Source organism: Nicotiana attenuata, unplaced genomic scaffold, assembly GCF_001879085.1.
Source record: "Nicotiana attenuata strain UT unplaced genomic scaffold, NIATTr2, whole genome shotgun sequence".
Taxonomy (NCBI): Eukaryota; Viridiplantae; Streptophyta; class Magnoliopsida; order Solanales; family Solanaceae; genus Nicotiana; species Nicotiana attenuata.
The window spans coordinates 213065-233794 of NW_017670447.1; the positions used below are offsets into that span (position 1 = coordinate 213065).

A 20730-nucleotide genomic window follows, 5' to 3' on the forward strand; every position below is an offset into this window, starting at 1 on the left:
GTGACGAGTATGTACATGGGCTATGGGCTATTTGTTGTAAAACTCCATTTTTGACTAAGTAATAACCTGTTTCTCCTTATTTTAGCTACACTAGCATATGTAACTATCCTGTTTAGTTTAGAATAGCATGCCTACGTGCCTTAGCTGCCTATCTGAACTTTGTGCAACATGTTTAGTGAAATTCCTGTTTTTCCTTGACTCGAACTTAGTCTAAATTGTAGGTTTTCCTTGCGTTAATTGTTATTTCTGTTGGTAGAGCTGCATATTTACTTTGGGGCTACGGAATGGTATTCCGGGAGATCCCCCTACACTCCATATTTACTTTGGGACTACGAAACGGTTTTTCGGGAGATCCCGCTGTCTTGCATATTTACTTCGGGACTATGAAACGATTTTGGGAGATCCCTCTGCACTGCATATTTACTTTAGGACTACGGAACGATATTCCAGTAGATCCCCCTGTCTTGCATATTTACTTTGAGACTATGGAACAGTATTCCGGGAGATCCCCCTGCTGTTATCTCTGCGTTCTGAGATGTTGCCTTTCTATGATTACATTCTTGTTAAATTTCAGTATTTATTTTTTTACTGTGATATTTCATTCTATCTTATTTTATTATATATATACCAGAAAGGTCTGACTTGATCTCGTCACTACTCGGCCGAAGTTATGCTTGGCACTTACTGGTACCGTTGTGGTGTACTCATGCCCTTCCCTGCACATATTTTTCGTGTGCAGAACTAGGTACCGCTTATCAACCGCATTATCAGTGAGGCGAGACAGCTTTAGAGACTTCAAGGTATATCTATCGTGTCCACAGATCTCGGAGTCCCTTTCTACTCTTCCCCATGTCAAACACTTTTTGTATTTCCTTTTGTTAGACTCTGGAGTATAGAAATACTGTTTTCTTTCTGTGCGGGTTTTGGGAGAGTTTATGTACATTGTGAGACTGATTGTTGTATAGGCCGAGCGACATCTTAATTTCTTATTAAAATTTTCCTGTTAGTTGTTAGCTTTTGTGTTTTCATTTCTTTTCCCGCAAATGTTAGGCTTACCTAGACATAGGGACTAGGTGCCGTCACAACGGTTCACGGAGGGAGAACTTGGGTCGTGACAAGTTGGTATCAGAGCCCTAGGTTCATAGGAGTCGTGAGTCACAAGCCGATTTATTAGAGTCTCGCAGATCGGTACGGAGACATCTGTACTTATCTTCGGGAGTCTATGGAACTGTTAGGAAAATTTCACTTCATTTGATTCCTTGTCGTGCGAAATTATTGACTTCGAAATTCTAAATTTTTGTCTTCTATTCTCTCATAGATGGTAAGGACACGTGCATTCGGAGATGACCAGGCACCCGCGCCCCCTACTAAAGCCGCCCGAGGCCGGTGCTGGGGTAGAGGCCGAGGACTCCCACGTGGAGCAGCTAGAGCACCCGAGAGAGCTGCTATCGAGGAGCCACCAGTAGCTCTAGTCGGAGCACAGGCACCTGAGACGCCTACTACTACTACACCAGCTCTTCAGGAGACCCTTGCATAGTTCCTGAGCATGTTCGATACTCTAGCTTAAGCAGGGTTGATTCCCCTTGCTCCAACCACATCTCAGGTCGGGGGGGGGGGGGGGGAGCACAGACTCCCACCGCCCGCACCCCAGATTAGTGGGTTCAGGTTGATCAGATTCTAGAGGTTATACCGATACCACCTGTAGCCCCAGTTCAGCCCGAGGGTAGGGCTGCAGTTTCAGAGGAGGAGGAGCATAGGCTCGAGAGGTACAAGAAGTATGATCCTCCTACATTCAGTGGTCTAGCGTCAGAGGATGCTCAGAGTTTTCTGGAGGGGTGCTACCGTATCCTCTGTACTATGGGCATAGCAGATTCGAGTGGGGTTTCTTTCAATACTTTTCAGCTTCGAGGAGCAGCCTATCAGTGGTGGCATACTTTTGAGTTGGACAGTCCGGCCGAGGTAGCTTCCCTTATATGGACTCAGTTCTCGGACATGTTTTTGAGAGAGTATGTCCCTCAGAGCCTCAGGGATGCATGGCGTGCGGAGTTCAAGCAATTGCGCCAGGGTGCTATGACTGTTTCAGAGTATGCAGTCTGTTTTAGTGACTTGGCTCTACATGCACCGGCCTTGGTTTCTACAGTTCGAGAGAGGGTCCGTCGGTTTATTGAGGGACTCCATCCCAGCATCAGGACTAGCATGGCCCGGGAGCTAGAGATGGATATCTCTTATCAGCAGGTGGTGAGTATTGCTAGGAGAGTGAAAGGCATGCTTTCTCGGGATAGGGAGGAGAGAGAGGCCAAGAGGTCTCGAGAGTTTGGCCATTATTCTGGTGCCCGTGCCCCAGCTGCAGTTGGACATGGTAGGGGCTATGTGAGTCGCCCCGTTCATTCAGCTCTTCTAGTCGCCAGTGGTATTCCAGCTCCTCCTAGACCTCAAGAGCCTTATTATGCACCTCCAATATCTAGCGTGCCTCTTGTACGAGGTGCTTGTAGCAGTTAGTCCAGCAGAATTGGCCCGAGCCAACTACAGTAGCCACGCCCTCCTAGAGCTTGTTTTGAGTATACGGACACTTTCCATATGGTGAGGGATTGCCCCAGACTTAGGAGGGATGCACCTCCACAGACTTCTCAGCCACAGCGTGCTCTACAGGGTTACCAAGCTATGATTACGGCACCAGCTGCCACTCCACCTGCTCAGCCAGCTCGAGGTGGAGGTCGGGGAGGTAGAGGTCGCCCTAGAGGGGGAGGCCAGGCAAGATACTATGCCCTTCCTGCTCATACAGAGGCTGTTGCTTCCGATTCTGTCATTATAGATATTGTTCCGGTCTGTCATAGAGATGCATCGGTTCTATTTGATCCAGGCTCCACTTATTCCTATGTGTCCTCTTATTTTTCCTCGCATTTGGGCGTATCTCGGGATTCTTTGAGTTCCCTTGTTTATGTGTCTACTCTTGTGGGAGAATATCTTATTGTAGACCGCATGTATCGGTCAATTTTTATTACTCTTAGTGGTTTTGAGACCAGAGCCGATTTATTATTGCTCAGCATGGTAGATTTTGATGTTATCTTGGGCATGGACTAGTTGTCGCCCCATTATGCTATTCTTGATTGTCACGCCAAGACCGTGACGCTGGCTATGCCAGGTGTACCGCGATTAGAGTGGAGGGGTACATTAGATTACACTCCCAGCAGAGTTATTTCATTTCTTAAAGCTCAACAAATGGTTGAGAAGGGGTGTGACACGTATTTAGCCTATGTGAGAGATATTAGTATTGATACCCATACAGTTGAGTCAGTCCAGTAGTGAGAGACTTCCCTGATGTATTTCCAGCTGATCTTCCGGGCATGCCGCCCGACAGAGATATTGATTTTGCATTGATTTGTCACCGGGTACTCAGCCCATCTCTATTCTTCCTTATCGTATGGCCCCTCCTTAGTTGAAGGAGTTGAAGGAACAGTTAGAAGAATTGCTTGATAAGGGCTTCATTCGGCCCAGTGTGTCACCTTGGGGTGCTCCTGTCTTGTTCAATGATGGTTCTATGCGTATGTGTATTGATTATCGTCAGTTGTACAAAGTCACAGTGACGAACAGGTATCCTTTGCCTCGTATTGATGACCTATTTGATCAGTTGCAGGGTGCCAGAGTGTTTTCCAAGATTGACTTGCGCTTAGGTTATCATCAGTTGAAGATTCGAGTGCCAGATATCCCGAAGACTACTTTCAAGACTCGGTATGGTCATTACGAGTTCCTTTTGATGTCATTTGGGCTGACCAATGCCCCAACAACATTTATGCATTTGATGCACAGTGTATTTCGGCCCTATCTCGACTCATTCATCATTGTCTTTATTGAAGACATTCTGGTGTACTCTCGGAGTCGGGAAGATCATGAGCAATACCCGAGGACTGTGCTTCAGACCTTGAGAGAGAAGAAGTTATATGCAAAGTTCTCAAAATGTGAGTTATGGTTGGATTCAGTGGCATTTTTGGGTCACGTGGTATCGAGTGAAGGGATCAAGGTGGATCCGAAGAAAGTGGAAGCGGTACAGAGTTGGCCCAGACCATCCTCAACCACAGAGATCCGGAGCTTCCTTGGTTTGGCGGGGTATTACCGTCGATTTGTGGAGGGATTCTCATCTATTGCAGCATATATGACTAGGCTGACCTAGAAGGGTGCTCCGTTAAGGTGGACGGAAGAGTGTGAGGAAAGCTTCCAAAAGCTCAAGACAGCTTTGACTACAACCCTAGTATTGGTTGCCTACAGGTTCGGGGTCTTATACTATTTATCGCGATGCGTCACGAGTTGATCTAGGCACGGTGTTGATGCAGGACCGTAGGGTGATTGGCTACACGTCCAAACAGCTGAAGGTGCATGAAAAGAATTATCATGTCCACGACCTTGAGTTAGCAGCTATTGTTCATGCCTTGAAGATTTGGAGGCATTATTTGTACGGTGTCCCTTGTGAGATATACACCGATCACCGAAGTTTGCATCATTTGTTCAAGCATAAGGACCTCAATTTGCATCAGCGGAGGTGGTTAGAGTTGCTTAAGGATTATGATATCACTATTCTATACCACCCCAGGAAGGCCAATGTGGTGGCCGATGCCTTGAGTCACAGGGCGGAGAGTTTGGGGAGCTTAGCATATTTACCAGCAGCAAAGAGGCCATTGCATTGGATGTTCAGGCCTTGGCCAACCAGTTTGTCAGATTGGGTATCTCTGAGCCGAGTCTAGTTTTGGCTTGTGTGGACTCCCAGTCTTCTCTTTATGATCGTATCAGGGAGCGTCAGTATGATGACCCCCATCTGCTTGTCCTTAAGGATACAGTTCAACACGGTGATCCTAAGGAGGTTACTATTGGGGAGGATGGTGCATTGAGGATGCATGTCAGGCTATGTGTGCCCAATGTAGACGACTTGCGTGAGTTGATTCTTCAAGAGGCTCACAACTCGGGGTACTCCATTCATCCGGGTGCCACGAAGATGTAACAGGACTTGAGGCAGCATTATTGGTGGCGAAGAATGAAGAAGGACATAGTAGAATATGTAGCCCGGTGTCTAAATTGTCAGCAAGTGAAGTATGAGCATCAACGGCAGGGTGGATTGCTTTAGAAGTTAGAGATTCCAGAGTGGAAATGGGAGCGGATCACTATGGATTTCGTTGTTGGACTCCCACGGACTCAGCGGAAGTTTGATGCAGTTTGGGTGATTGTGGATAAGCTGACCAAGTCAGCTCATTTCTTCCTGTGATGACTACCTATTCTTCCGAGCAGCTGGCTCGAGTTTATATCCGCGAGATTGTCAGACTTCATGGCGTGCCGATATCTACCATCTCTGACCGGGGTACGTAGTTTACATCACGATTCTGGAGGGCCGTACAGCATGAGTTAGGTACTTGGGTGGAGTTGAGCACAACATTTCACCCTCAGATGGACGGATAGTTCGAGCGCACTATTCAGATTCTGGAGGATATGCTCCGTGCGTATGTGATGGAGTTTGGAGGTTCTTGCCCCTCGCGAAGATTGCATACAATAACAGTTATCAGTCCAGCATTCAGATGGCACTATGAGGCTCTGTATGGTAGGCGGTGTCGGTCCCCAGTGGGTTGGTTCGAGCTGGTCGAGGCCAGATTATTGGGTACGGACTTGGTTCAGGATGCCTTGGAGAAGGTTAAGGTGATTCAGGATAGACTTCGCACAGCCCAATTCAGACAGAAGAGTTATGCGGATCGGAAGGTTCGCGATGTCGCATTCATGGTCGGAGAGCGGGTCCTTCTTCGGGTTTCACCTATGAAGGGCGCTATGAGGTTCGGAAAGAAGGGCAAGCCGAGCCCTAAGTTCATTGGTCCATTTGAGGTGTTGCGGCGAGTTGGGGAGGTTGCTTATGAGCTTGCCTTGCCTCCCAGTCTAGCAGGAGTTCACCCAGTATTTCATGTTTCTATGCTCCGGAAGTATCAGGGTGATCTGTCTCATATATTATATTTCAGCTCAGTCCAGTTGGACACGGATCTATCATATGTTAAGGAACCAGTGGCTATTTTGGACAGGTAGGTTCGAAAGTCGAGGTCAAAGAACATTGCTTCGATGAAGGTTCAGTGGAGGGGTCAGCCGGTCGAGGAGGCAACTTGGAGACCGAGCAGGATATGTGCAACCGTTATCCTCATCTTTTCACCACTTCAGGTATGTCTCTATGCTCGTTCGAGGACGAACGATTGTTTTAAGAGGGGGAGGATGTAACGACTCGGTCGGTCGTTTTGAGAGTTATAGCCCCGATTCCCTATTAACTGGTTCCCCCGTATCTATTTCTACTACTGTGACTTGCTGGGAGGTTTTGTTTTGGTTTTTGGAGTGTTTTGGGACACTTAGTCCCTAAATGGAAGCTTAACTCTTAGGATTTAGACAGTAGTCGGAACTGTGTGAAGATGACTCCGGAATGGAGTTCCATCGATTCTGTTAGCTCTGTTGAATGATTTTAGGCTTAGGGGCGTGTCCGGATTGTATTTTGGAGGTCTGTAGCTTACTTAGGCTTGAAATGGCGGAAGTCGAATTTTTGAAGATTTTGACCGGCAGTGGAATTTTTGATATCGAGGTCGGATTCCAATTCGGGGAGTTGGAGTAGGTCCGTAATGTTGAATATGACTTGTGTGCAAAATTTGAGGTCATTCGGACGTGGTTTGATAGGTTTCGGCATCAGTTGTGGGAATTTGAAGTTTCAAGTTCCTTAAATTTGGATTGGAGGGTGATTCGTGATTTTAGCATTGTTTGATGTGATTTAAGGGCTCGACTAAGTTCGTATGGTGTTTTAGGACTTGTTGGTATGTTTAGTTGGAGTCCCGGGGGCCTCGGGTGGTTAATGGACTAGTTTTTGGACTTGAAAGAGTGTAGAATTTACTGGTGTTTTCAGTTACTGGTTTTCTCTTATGCGATCCGTAGAGGTAGACGCGATCACGACGCTTTGAATTAGATAGTCCCCTTTTTGTTTTATGCGATCGCAAGAGCAAGAACGCGATCGCGAAGTTTTCTTGACCATTGATACGCGAACTCATAGTCCATTCCGCGTTCGCAATGTAGAAGAGAGGAGACTGGGCAATGAGAGGATTTACTCTACGCGGTCACGTGGAGTGTTACACGATCACATAGGTCAGCTTGGCAGTGGTACGTGTTAGCGAGCAGGTATTCGCGTTCGCGTAGTATGTTTTTTTTAAACGGTTGGAATTTCATTCTACGCAATCGCATGAGTTGTTCCGCGATCGCGTAGCGTGAGCACCTGGGAAGAATATAAGATTTCAAAAATGAGGGTTTGGCCATATTGGCAAAACTTGAGTTTGGGAGCTCGGATTTGGACGAGATTTTGAGGAATTTTCAGAGATATCAATTGGTTAATGATTCTTAACTTGTTTTTGGTTATATCCCACTAATCTATCATTAATTTTATCATTTAATTTCGGATTTGTGGTGGAAAATTTGAGAAAAGTTCTTAGGGCGAATTTTGGGGTTTTGATCGAGATTTTGGTATCGGATTTGAAATTTTTTGGTTAGAGTGAACTCGTGAGTGAATGGGTGTTCGTAATTTATGACTTTTACCCAATTACAAGGCGTGGTCCCAGGGAGGCTTTTTGAGCGGTTTTTCTAATTTCTTGCTTTAGCTTTGATTTCATTATCTAGATTAGTTCCTTGTAGTTATATTTATGTTATGTAATTGATGTTGGCTAGATTTGGGCCATTCGGAGTCAAAATATTCCTGAGAAGAGAATTGTTACGGACTGATTTGAGCTTGGTTCGAGGTAAGTGGCTTGCCTAACCTTGTGTAAGGGAACTCCCATTAGGATTTTGTATTGTTTTTGATATGTGGGCGCCGTGTACGTGAGGTGACGAGTACGTACACGGGCTATTTGTTGTAAAACTCTGTTTTTGACTAAGTAATAACCTGTTTCTCCTTATTTGAGCTACACTAGCATATGTAACTATCCTGTTTAGTTTAGAATAACATGCCTACGTGCCTTAGCTGCCTATCTGAACTCTGTGCATCATGTTTAGTGAAATTCATGTTTTTCCTTGACTCGAACTTAGTCTAAATTGTAGGTTTTTCTTGCTGTAACTATTATTTCTGTTGGTAGAGCTGCCTATTTACTTTGGGACTACGGAACAGTATTCTAGGAGATCCCCCTGCACTGCATATTTACTTTGGGACTACGGAACGGTATTTCGGGAGATCCTTCTGTCTTGCATATTTACTTTGGGACTAAGGAACGGTATTCCGGGAGATCCCCATGCACATTTACATTTGGACTACGGGACGGTATCCTGAGAGATCCCCTGTTGTTATCTATGCGTTTTGAGCTATTGCCTTTCTATGATTACATTCTTGTTAAATTTTAGTATCTTTTTTTTACTGCGATATTTCATTCTGTCTTATTTTATTATATATATATATACCAGTAGGGCCCTGACTTGATCTCGTCACTACTCGACCGAGGTTATGCTTGGCACTTACAGGGTACCGTTGTTATGTACTCATGCCCTTCTCTGCACATGTTTTTCGTGTGCAGATCCAGGTACCGCTTATCAGCCGCATTATCAGTGAGGCGAGACAGCTTTAGAGACTTCAAGGTATATCTTCCGCGTCCGCAGACCTCGGAGTCCCTTTCTACTCTTCCCCATATCAAGCACTTCTTGTATTTCCTTTTGTTAGACTCTGGAGAATAGAAATACTATTTTCTTTCTGTAGTTAGTGACTTACGATGTTTCGAGTTTTGGGAGAGTTTATGTACATTGCAAGAGTGATTGTTGTATATGCCGAGTGGCATCTTAATTTGTTATTAAAATTTTGTTGTTAGTTGTTAGCTTTTGTGTTTTCATTTCTTTTTCCGCAAATGTTAGGCTTACCTAGTCGTAGGGACTAGGTGCCGTCACAACGGGGAGAGCTTGGATCGTGATAAATATATAGTGTACTTAATTGTGCATACTTAAAAGCATGTGTCATAAATCAAAGACATGAAAGTGACAAGTGCTTAAAAGGCTCGAAAAGAAATTTTTCTCTTCGTATGTGGGAACAATCCACACTTCCCAATTTCAAAATAACAAACTATCTTACATTAACTTACAATTTTTTCTGGTAAAGTTGTTAATTTAACTTCTGTCATATTATTACAAAAAAAAAAAAAACAAAATTCTGTCACTTAACATTCTTAACATTGCTCAGAAAAATCAAACTCATCAGAAGCCGATGAAAATCAAAATGGTCGAAAACCTCATCAGAAGTTGACGAAATACCTAATAAGCATGTTGATTAATTAATAAAAATGCCAACACGTATATAGCAAGCTAGTGTTAGCTTTATAATACCCACTTCAAATTCTATACATTGTCTGTTAGTTTTATATGGGGGTATGCATGTGTATATTAACTATGAATCCAATAATAATGCTCAAACTTATCAGTAAACATGCGCTTGGTAATATTGCTCATTATCAACATATCATTTAAATATAACTAAATAATGACTATAGACACAAAGGAGGTTCTATGAATGCAATGGCAAGAATGGCTTGATACGCATGAGTGATGCCCATTTGAGTCGGATGTGCTGGCTATAGGTGAAATCTCCGATTAATTGAATCTTTCACCTCGAGTATTCGGCTGTAGACATTCAACTTTTATTGAATTTAAATTCATAAATAATTTAAATTATGGCATAAATTTAATTCATATTAATCTATATTATGGGCTAATATAATTAAATTGATTGTTAAAGGGATTTTTTCCTTCTTATACAATATTTGAAACTTATTTATCAAAATTGTCCTAGTTTTGTATATTACCCGCCCTAAATAAGGATTACTTACAAATGAGCTTCTAGATGGGCTTCAATTTTTAAATCCACTTCGTTAGCTCAAACTCCATGCTAGGTATTAAATGACATTGTGCCCCCAAGTCAAATCAAAAGCCAACAAAATCATGCCACATGAGCGAGTCATGCCAAGTCAATATAAAAATCAATCAAATGCTGCCAAGTATCTGAATGATATGGTTCAACCAATCAAATGTAGTCTTATCACATAATATGATAGGTTTGATTACTAAAGTGAGTAAAGAAAAAAGAGCATGTATTCATTAACTTTTTTCCTTTATAACTATAAACACGGATCTTCATAAGATAAAAAAGTGTTAGAAGAAAATAAAAAATACATACATCAAGAAGTCTTCTTATCCATTGGTGATCCACAAGTTATTGTATGTTAAGAAGCTTTCCTCTCCGGTGGTGATCGATAAGTGTCACGTATATCAAGAAGCATTCCTCTCTAGTGGTGATCCGTAAATCTTTCTTATATCAAGAAGCCTTCCCCTCATGTGATGATCAGAGCTACCTCCACGTCCGTAGTCAAAGTTAAGCTTCACGTTCGTGATAAAAATTCAAGCAACAAACTTAATCCAACAAATAAAGAGCAAGCCATTAAGCACTTGAGCTGATAGTCGTGAGGAAAAGAATAGAAGAAATATAGTTTTAGTGAATTTTTAATTTCTTTCAACATTTAATTTAGACTTCAATTAGCCAAAAAAGGAAGAAAAAAAAAAGAAAAAGAGAGAGAAAAACAGAAAATGCCGAAAGAAGCGACAAACCGAAACAAAGTTAGTGAAACTCTACTATAAAGTATAAAGTAACTAAACAATGAGTATAGATAAATAATATAGTTTTTATTTGCAGAAATTAAAATTTTAAAAAATAAAAACTTTAAATATTTTGTTTTTCAACTTCTAAACTTGACAAGAAGTTTGAGAACCACGACATCTATCAAAATAAGTGCTTGACCCATTGAACTGAAAGTCGTTAGAAGAAAAATATGGTAAAAATTGCACGACCCCTTTTTAACCTGTAGCCGCTTTGTCTTTTTGTTTGCATCCGTACCCATTTTTTAAAAAACTTCAGCTTCCCTTTATAACTGGGATTTTCGGGTTACTAAACAAAAACTTCAGCTCTAGAGCTGAAGTTTCCGGGTTACTAAACAAAAACTTCAGCACTAAAGCTTAAGTTTTTATTTTATAACTGGCAAACTTCAGCTCTAGAGCTGAAGTTTCCCGGTTACTAAACAAAAACTTATAAAATAAAACTTCAGCTCTAGAGCTGAAGTTTTTATTTTATAACTGGCAAACTTCGACGAGTTTAAAAAAAAAAACTTCAGCTCTAGAGCTGAACTTCAGGCCCGGCTACTAAAATGCTGAAGTTTTGTGTAATTGCCTTTGCTACTTCAGCCCCGTGTGCTGAAGTTATGTGAAAAAGCGGGTACGCTTGCAATTTTTTTGCAAAGCGGGCACAGATTAAAATGTGGCACAAAAAGCGAGTATAGATGCAAATGCCCCAAGAATATGAGAGATACAAGTGTATTCAATTTTTTCCAACATCGGCTTCAATTAGCCAAAAAAGAAAAAAAGAAGAAGAGAGAGAAAGACATGAAACTCTGAAAGAAGCAAACTTAAACAAAATTGTAAAACTTTACCATAAAGTAATTAAACAAGGAGTATATACAATTTTTATTTTCATAAACTGAAATTTGGAAGAATAAAAAACTTTATCTTTTTTTTTTTCTTCCGATCTATCAAAACAAGTTTAAAAAAGTCACAACGCAGGAAAGGGGCATTCCGAGAATTGAACTCGGGACCTCTCGCACCCTAAGCGAGAATCATACCACTAGACCAAATGCCCTTTTGTTTACTGTTCTGTTTGAAATCTTATTTAAAGAATCTTTAGTAAGTTAAACCCCAGAACACCTAGCAACCAAAGCTCAAAACCCTCATAAGAAGGGGTTTAAGATCCCCAGTAGTTGTGAATCAAAAACTAAAGCTGTAAAAACAATGGCGAGAGGAGCACTTCTTCATTTGGTTCGGTCTCAAGCTCCCCATCTCAAGTCCAGGCACTTGCACTCAGGTTATTTTCTTCCTCCTCTTTCATTTCTGTATTGTTTGCCCCTTTCATTAACTTTTCTCTCGTGTATATGCGATGACCTAGTTTGTCGCTTAGATATGAAATGAGCACTTCTATGTTTTTCTGATCTATGAATGTACACTCACTTACTTATTTGTCCAGTTTTTTTCCGGAGCTTTTAACTATCATTCGATGACGTTATTCCTAAATATATTTTTTTGAGGTGAAATGATTTTGTGAAAGAAGAAAAAATAGTTAATTGAGGTGAAACTTGAAGTACTTATCAAATCTGTCAGAAGAACTACAAACCCTAATACTATCTTTTGTGCCTTTACAGTATCAAAACATACTGTAATTAAACTAATCACGAGGATGTCATAAATGAGCAATGCAAACACAAATTGGCGCTTTTCTTATACACAAGATTTTCATTAAGAGACAAGCATACATCATATCCATGGGCCATGACTTCATATAGATTTCCTGGATAACTTGTTATAAGACATATTTGAGGAGGAATGATATAGAAAGCCATGAGAGGATATAATAAGGATTGATGAGCATGTTATTCGGTTTTCGCCTTCCCCAATACATAGAGCTTCCTTTTATGGGTAAATGGATGACTATCTTACGACATATATTAACATCTGCTTTCCTTGTACTAAGCAGAAGAGAAATTCTTCACATGCCTGTAGGAAGCACTACTTTAAAGATACTGTACTCTTTGGACCATATGATTCGCACTAGTAGTCCTCAACAAGCACCTCTGGACAAATCCATAGAAATGGTCTATACTGTTAATTAAGGACTAGCAGTCAAAGTTCCGGGATTCACTTGTAGAGTTCTGATGTAGAGAATAGCTAAAACTTTCTTAGTGAGATGTGTCTGGTCAATCCATCCAATAGCACATTCCCAAGGGTGTGGCTTTTCATATTTTTTTTGTTCATCTTGGTTTTCTTCTATTCTTGACCAATTAGCTTTTGGTTCTGCTGGTTCAGGAGCACTTTTCTCCAGTTTGACTTGCAATGGATCTTGTGAGTCTTGGATTAGTTCAGCATTATGTTTAATGGCTGTTTATTCAGCAAATCTGCTTCTGTCCGATCACTATTTAGAAGTTCGTTACCCAAGAGTAAATATTCTCTTACTCTGTTAAATATTATTAGAGCCTCGAAGCAAGTCTTGCAATGCGCACTCAGAACTGCAAGACAGCGAAGGTACCATAGTTCTTCTTCTGGGACTTTTTGGTCAGGTCATAGATATATGATATTCTAGCAAGAGTTATAAATAGAGAGAATTTTTCTGGATTGACTTTTCTTTTCTTTAGAAATGTGGATTGGTAAACAAAAAAGAGATCTTTGGCCTACTTTTGATGTCCTTTGGAGTCCAAAAGGATTTAGAATATGGTGGTTGGTTAAGAAAGAATGGAGAAGATGACGTAAGATAATCGGTATAGACAGTGTTGTTAAAAGCCTGCTTAAGACCTGAAACTCGGTGCTGCAGGATAAGGGCCTCACATTAAGGCTTTACATCACGTAGTTGACGTTTCAATATAAGCATTAACGTATTAAGGTGTGCGCCCCTCACTGCCTATGGGTTCTGTCATAGGAACTCAGTAGGCTTTCGTGGGGATTAATTATCTCCAGTTATAAGTTTGTATACTTCACTGTGTCAAGATGTTCAAAGCTATCCTGGAGCAAAGCTCTGGCCCAGGGCCGCCCCAGGTAACATAAAGTACTCTGTTTCATGTTGGAAGCAAGTTTTAACAGATTTCAAAGGCTTTGCATTCATGAGTAAGCTAGACCTGGGAAGCCTAGATCCAATAAGAAAATGGGCATCATTTATTGCTCTCCCCCCCACCTACCCCCCCCCCACCCCCCCCCCCCCCCTAAAAAAAAAGCATTTTATGAATAAAGGGCAGTGAAACATCTGGGTTCAAAGTATTGACTAGCTGTTTCCGTGTTATTAAAAGCCATTGTTTCGTTGTCTAAAGCAGCACATTTATGTGAAGTGAGGGTTCTCCCTTCATAGGCGAAGTGATGCGATCCCGACGAGAAGCCGTGGTTCTTTCGATGCCACTTTAAAAGATGAAAAAAAATGAGGAAAAGGAAAGAAAAAGGGTCTGTTTACTGTTCAAGTATTAGGGCTGTTCTTCATATGCGCTTCAACTTTCTCTTTGTTGTCCATGTCGTTTCTTCTTTTCGAATTTGTAGTGCTTCTTTTTCTACTAATTTTGTTTCTTGTCTACTTTCTGATTTACTTATTTCTTCTTTTTCTTCAAATATTGGCTCTTTCTTCTTCTTTTAGTGTGTGAGTCTCTTCTCTTCCATTTCTGAATCTGGGTTTCTCTTTTCTATTCACTTCTACTCTCTTGGTGTAGTAGTTAAAACAATCAAATATGAAACTAAACGCTGCAAATGAATTCTTTTTCGCACTTGATTACTTGAAAATGTATAAATTAATTTAACGGTTGAAGTTATCTTTCAATGGCTTATTGAAATCAAGACTATTGGGCCTCAGACAAAAGCTCGCCTCAAACAAAAGCATGGTGTTTAAGTGGAGAATGGTAGAGCAACGGACCTATCATCCACCGAGTTTCGAAGCGTATCCCATTGACCCTCATGGATTTCTCGGTTACCCAAAATTTAAAAAAGAAATCAGATCTAATATGTTTAATTCTAGTTGTTGGATCGATATTGTTATCGACGTATACCGTGTGCTTAAATTAGTAATGTTAAATGCAATTTGATGTTTTAAGTACTAGGTTCATATATTTCAGGTAATTTTCCTTTCACCTTTTGCTTTTCACTTTAATTCCGTCAAAAGTATGTTGCTTTTTTGTGCTTTCTCTTGAAAAAGTAAAACTGCACATATCTGTTTCAAATTCATGGAGAAACCTCCTTTGTTGTTCTGCTTTGTATAATTGCTTCATAAACCACTCTGGTTTAATACATAGAAGTTAACATGCACAGAAGTTGCAAAAGAGTCCTGTTGCCCTAGAAGGTTCCTCTTACTCTGGGAGCACACACACAAGTGATAGGTAGAGCAGTAGAAGTTTTTGAATTTCTTGGGGTGGGGGTGGGAGGTGCATTACTAGTGACCTTATGCACGATAGAGCGCCTCCACAGAGTGAAATTTCATCTTACATGTATCGCCCCATACATGCCTTCTAGGGCATTTTCCTTGTTATTTCTATTATTTAAATCCCCGGTGTTACATCAAGAACCAGAGTTAACAACAAAGGAAATACCAAGCTTCTTTGAAGAGGTCTCCAAAGCTGTAAAACAGCAATACCATATTGATGAACTCATACTTAGATTTATTCTCTTCCATATAATCTATGGCATATGTGTTTTAGACGACGAGAGTTTTCTGTGTGTTTTCTGCATTACTTTAAAATACTAAGAGAAGTGTATGGTGTTAATCTGCTGCAAATGAGCTCGTATGTGACATCCTTTTAGAAAAAAAGGAACCAATTTTTGGAGATTGACAACATTTTGGAACATGTTTAGAAGGAAAGAGTTACAAAAGATGTCGAACAGTGTAGTTTACCCCCTTTTCGCCTTCAATTTTAGTTACTCTTTTTTCCAGTTGCTAAGTCTTTCTTAACTAGTCTAACTGCATCTTTTATGTGACTAATAGCCCGTTTGGCCAAGCTGCAAAAATCAGCTTATTTTGAGAAGTGTTTTTTTTAAAAGTGCTTTTCTCAAAAGTACTTTTGGTGAGAAGCAGTTTGTGTTTGGCTAATTAGTTTGAAAAGCACTTCTGAGCAACAATTAGTGTTTGGCCAAGCTTTAAAAAACTGCTTTTAAGTGTATTTTTCTCAAAAGTGCTTTTGGAGAGAAACTACTTTTTTCTGCTTCTCCTCAAAAGCACTTTTTTTCCTTCCAAAAGCTTGGCCAAACGCCTCAATTTTTGGCCAAAAGTGCTTTTGGCCAAAAAAAGTGCTTTTGGCCAAAAAGAAGCTTGCCAAAAGCACTTTTGGCCAAAAAGAAGCTTGGCCAAACAGGCTATAATTCCTGATGATTATACTATATCTGCTGCTTCCTGACGCAAATGACCTTTTCAGCTTGTCGATTGGGCAGACCTGGAATCTTGTCACAGGTCTATGGTGCTAGAACTGAAACTAGTTATGTGACACAGCCAGCTGCGGTCCATAAAAGATGGCTAGCTGAATCCTCTGCATCACAAGGAGACAGCAAGATCAGTATTGGTCCTCGTAAAGGGGTAGAAGATGGGAATGATGAAAAGGACTCTGGTATTGTCTACTATGGTCCCATCTCAAGCACTATCAAGAAAGTGAAGCTTCTTTCCCTTTCAACCTGTTGCCTCTCTGTATCTTTAGGTCCTGTCATTACTTTCATGACATCTCCTGACATGAACGTGATACTGAAGGGTGCTGTTGCATCTTCTGTTATATTTATAAGTGCAACTACTACTGCTGTCCTTCACTGGTTTGTAAGCCCTTACATTCACAAACTCAAGTGGAAGCCAGGTTCAGATACCTTTGAAGTGGAGATGATGTCTTGGTTGGCAACTTTTATTCCCAAGACCATTAAGTTTGCAGATATCAAGCCACCTCAGACAAACAGACCCTTCGTGACATTCAAAGCCGATGGAAACTTCTATTTCGTTGATACTGAGCATTGTCACAATAAAGCACTGTTGGCAAAGTTGACACCACAGAAACCGTCTTATGAATCAGCTTTCAAGAACTTGTGATGGAAATTTCCTTGCGGGAATAATTTGAAGTTTAGCTTGTTAAAGGTATTGTATAACATTTTGGATGAGCAATGTCAATGCTTGGATATGTAACCAGTTTTCTGCTCTTCTTTCGTATTTCTTTTTTGGTAGTGCTAGAAAAGAGGGGAAAAGAGAGGGCGGGTGAAGCGTGGTGAATCCACACATTCTGTTTGAAACATCAAATAATTTATTCAAAGATATATGCCTTGCCAGAATGCAGAATGTATTTAGATAATTAACCGTGATGTATTTCTGCCAGTAGCTGCTGGCTGATTCACGAACTCTCTGTCAAAACGCTCTCAGGGAAAAGTAACATCAAAGTCATTTCAATTCTGCTGCTTTTCACCAACTTGTGCAGAAAGCGCATTTTGTGAATAACAATTACTGTACTTGTAAGTAAAGGGATCGTCCCCTATCATAGTTGTTGATTTGCTGAAGGCATCCAAATACAAATCTATTACAAATTCACCAAATTTCCCCCTCAAAGGAAGGTCATGATTCAGTAGAATCCTCAAATGTACTCGTTAAAATTTACTCTCAAACAAGAGTGAAACATGTCAACAAATAGCTAATAGGTGTTTTAATTTTTGTTCTACATCCCCTCTCAAGTGGGTTCTTATCTCAAGTTTGGTATATATACAGCAAGATTACTCCAACGTGCTATCACAAACTTGGTGTAATGGTTTCTATATACAGGGCTTAAGACAAAAGAAAAAGTAAAAAATCTGCCAATATGACTAAAATGCTAATTCTAGAAGGTCGATTAGCTGCATCTACTCTCTTTGATAAGTCATAGCCATCCCAAATGCACAGGCTCCATTTTTCAAATGCAGGGGACCTACCTAGATATTTATTTCCCCAAAATTTAACTAGGGAAAATCACAACTAACATACATGATGTTTAACCTAAAATTTGGTTGTTAGGCTAAGGTAATTACACTTGTAAATTAGGCCACAAGAAGTCAGTTCATTTCAAACAAATAGATATTTGTTAATTGGAAATAAATAAATTAAGCAAATAATTGAAAATGAGAATAATATGAAACCAATAAAAGAGTAAGAGCTTCTTATTAATATTCTTTCGCAAGATGGATTCGATCGAGCATAGACTTTTGAGATAGAATGTATTTTTCAGAAATAATATTAGCATGAGTATGAAGATTTTAATTTGGTACAAGGAGGGGGGGGGTTGGGGGGGGGGGAGGGTAAGGAGTATTTATAGTACTTCAAAGATCATGCCTCATCCCTTATGAATATGGCCGGCCCATTCCGTTCGTTACGCTTGGTCGATTTGTTACTGTTCAAGAGTTAATGCCGAATCTTAGGTATTTTGAAACTCATTGCTGAGATAACTGTGTCTGACTTGGAGTTGGCTAATCATCATTCGCATGTGTCAATTCATGTGTGGTCCACGTGGCAATCGATTTGGCAACAAAGTGGCATGCAATAGATTCTTAGAAACGTGAATTATGATAAGATTTTGGCAACAAAAATACCACATGATTTTGTGTGTGTGTGACTTGCTCTTGGATTAGAAAATCTACAATATAGAAGAGCTCAGATAGTTCGATAATTGGAACTGTTTACCCTTAAAATCGGATAACAATTGAATTTGTAAGTGGTTTTAAGTATACGTGGATTAAATTAATACAAAACGATAAATTAAATTGCAATTGAAATAAAGTATGATAAGGTAAATTCAAACCACACGAATTGAACAGTTACAACCTTGGGAGGTGAGCCACCTTTGAATAAAATGCACTTCGATTAATGTCAAGACACAATTGAATAAGAACTTTAAAGAGAAAGTAATAGCATATTGCTTCTGAATGCGTGCAACAATGTGTTTTACAAGTAATCAGACCCCCTTTATATAGTAGGGGAGTCCTACTTTAGGTACAATTCTGTAAAAGGTAAAAATCTACTGATTTTCCGGTTCCTTATTGATACATGCCGAGATTCCCGCCGTAATACCCGACCGGTCACAGATACTTTGGCCTTCTGTTATTTCGGTCTTCTGTTGGTTATACTGGCAATGTTTCCTCGAGCTCGTTCGGGATCAGGGTCGATTTAGGGATCATGAACTCGATGCTCTCGAGGACGGACATTTTGACCTCGTGTTCTGGTTGGATGGTATTTGGGGTCGATCTTCAATCCACCACGTTCCGAGCCCGATCTGTCATGCAGTAGGCGAGCCCGATTTCGAACGTATACAAATAGTCCCTCGTTTTTCGGAGAGTAAACGATGAGAAATGATATGAGCTTCCGATTCTCACCTTGATACTCCGCATCAGAAACGACAAACTGAACGAAACGTCTCGTTAGTCACGTCTTAATGGCATTAAATGCTAGTCAGTTGCTGGTCGTCCACTCCCGAATTTGAACCGTCGTTTGAAAATTATAAATACCCCCTTCCTTATCCATTCAAACTTTACTTCCAAACTTTCTACCCTTGCTTCTTAGCAATTTCTCTATTTTCTAGCACTTATACTCTGATTTCTCTAGAACATTTGTGAAGAATTTTATTTGTCTCCATCCCAAATCATTAAGCGTACTGCTCTAACTTCCTCTTCTTTTGCTTTCCTCCATCTTTAAAAGAAATGGAGAAAACTTCAAGAACAGTTCGCCAAGAAGAAACTATTTCTACATCACGGTTGGCCGGTGAGGAACCAGCGGTGGAACCTCCTCTTAGCACATTCATTCTTGGAGGGTGCTCGGTGACCGTCGATTTTAAGGTTGAAAAACCATCACCCGTACCGGGCCGGTGTGAGAAGGTCTTGAGGTACATCTGCTCGATTACTGAAGAAATTCTTCCCATGGTAAAAAAGGATTGCAACTGGGTCGACAAAGACGTGGTGGTTCCTGGGCCCGATGAAGATATCACTATACACGTCGAGGGATACTTAAGTGTTTACACTTATCCCTTTACGTTGGGCCCGTTGGACCCGGTAATTATCCATTTCTACAAAAGGTACAAGGTGTGACTTGGCCAAATTCACCCTTCATTTTGGAGAATCGTCATCCTTCTCCAGTTCTTTGTGAGCAAGATCGATGGGTCCTCGTTCACTGTTGACCACCTTATGCGTCTATACAATCCCCAACTCTTTCGGGGGGGGGGGGGGGCTGGCTGATTAAACTCACGCGCCGGGCTAGTAAAGCCCCATTCTTTAGCATCGATAAGGATCATGATCGAGGCTAGGTTGTTTTGTCTGAGTGAGGACCTCGAACCTGATCCGAGTAGATTGTATGCAGTTCCCCAAGAAGTGGAACACAAAACGTAAGTAAAATTCCGTTTTCCCAAAATTTTATTTTACTCTTATTTCCTTATTTTTTTATCGGTGATTGGTGGTGGTGCATCTGTTGCTCGGGTCCCGAATGCAGTCCCTCGACTCAAGGAGTGGGTCGAGGGCATCGTGTCATAAAAACCATATTTCGAGCGCGCATGGCGTGAACTCTCGAAGGGCCGATGGGAGGCCCGTTCTCACGGTGAGGTTCCTTTCCTGAGTGAACAACACTTGGTTTTCTTTTGTGTCACTCGTTTCGTTTCCCTTTGCAGGTCTTTCCAAGGATGTCGCAATGAGGCCTCCATCCGATGATGAGGACGGCCTCGCCGAGTCCCCTGCTCCGAGACAAGGTGATAAGAAGAAAGAAATAGGGCTCTGAGTTCTCCGAGCTTATAGAAGAATAAAACGAAAAGAAAGATGGAGTGCAAGCCTAATGAAGGTACCAGCGCTCGACGCCACCTTCTGATTCACTCTATCGGCTGAGGGACGAATCCGAAGGGGAAGAAGAAGAAGAAGCCTCTGAACTGGTGGCCCGCGTGCGATCACAGTTTGAGGGACGAGGGGCCTCCGGATTAGAGAGAGGCGAGGCCGATCTACCTCGAGCTAGGGAGGCCGACGAGGAGGTCGTGGTCGGGGCCAGTATGGAGACCGTGGTCGAGGCCAATGTGGGGGGGCGTGGTCGAGGTTTCCCAGGATGAGGTTAGAGCCGCGAAGGATGTACTCGGTGTGATAGACATCACCGAGTCACCTTCTTTCACTGAATCTATGATCAACAAGGCTCAGGCA

General features: G+C 41.3%; 1 protein-coding gene and 1 non-coding gene across 2 annotated transcripts; one reads left to right on the plus strand and one right to left on the minus strand.

Annotated features, from left to right (window-relative positions):
- Positions 1 to 11629: 11629 nt before the first annotated feature.
- On the minus strand, positions 11630 to 11701 carry TRNAP-AGG. Its single transcript has one exon. It is a non-coding gene; the product is annotated as a tRNA-Pro (tRNA).
- A 63-nt stretch (positions 11702 to 11764) lies between these two features.
- LOC109239534 lies at positions 11765 to 16990 on the plus strand. The gene is made up of 2 exons (XM_019406117.1): positions 11765 to 11923; positions 15987 to 16990. Exons 1-2 carry the CDS (start codon positions 11851 to 11853, stop codon positions 16637 to 16639), a joined length of 726 nt encoding a protein of 241 aa, XP_019261662.1. The 5' UTR covers positions 11765 to 11850; the 3' UTR covers positions 16640 to 16990.
- Positions 16991 to 20730: the final 3740 nt, after the last annotated feature.

What these genes read in the sequence shown, in the direction of transcription:
- LOC109239534 (XM_019406117.1), top strand. Translation starts at nt 11,851, where the DNA reads ATGGCGAGAGGAGCACTTCTTCATTTGGTTCGGTCTCAAGCTCCCCAT. An exon ending in GTCCAGGCACTTGCACTCAG is followed by an intron (nt 11,924 to 15,986) that starts GTTATTTTCTTC and finishes TGACCTTTTCAG; the next exon opens with CTTGTCGATTGGGCAGACCT.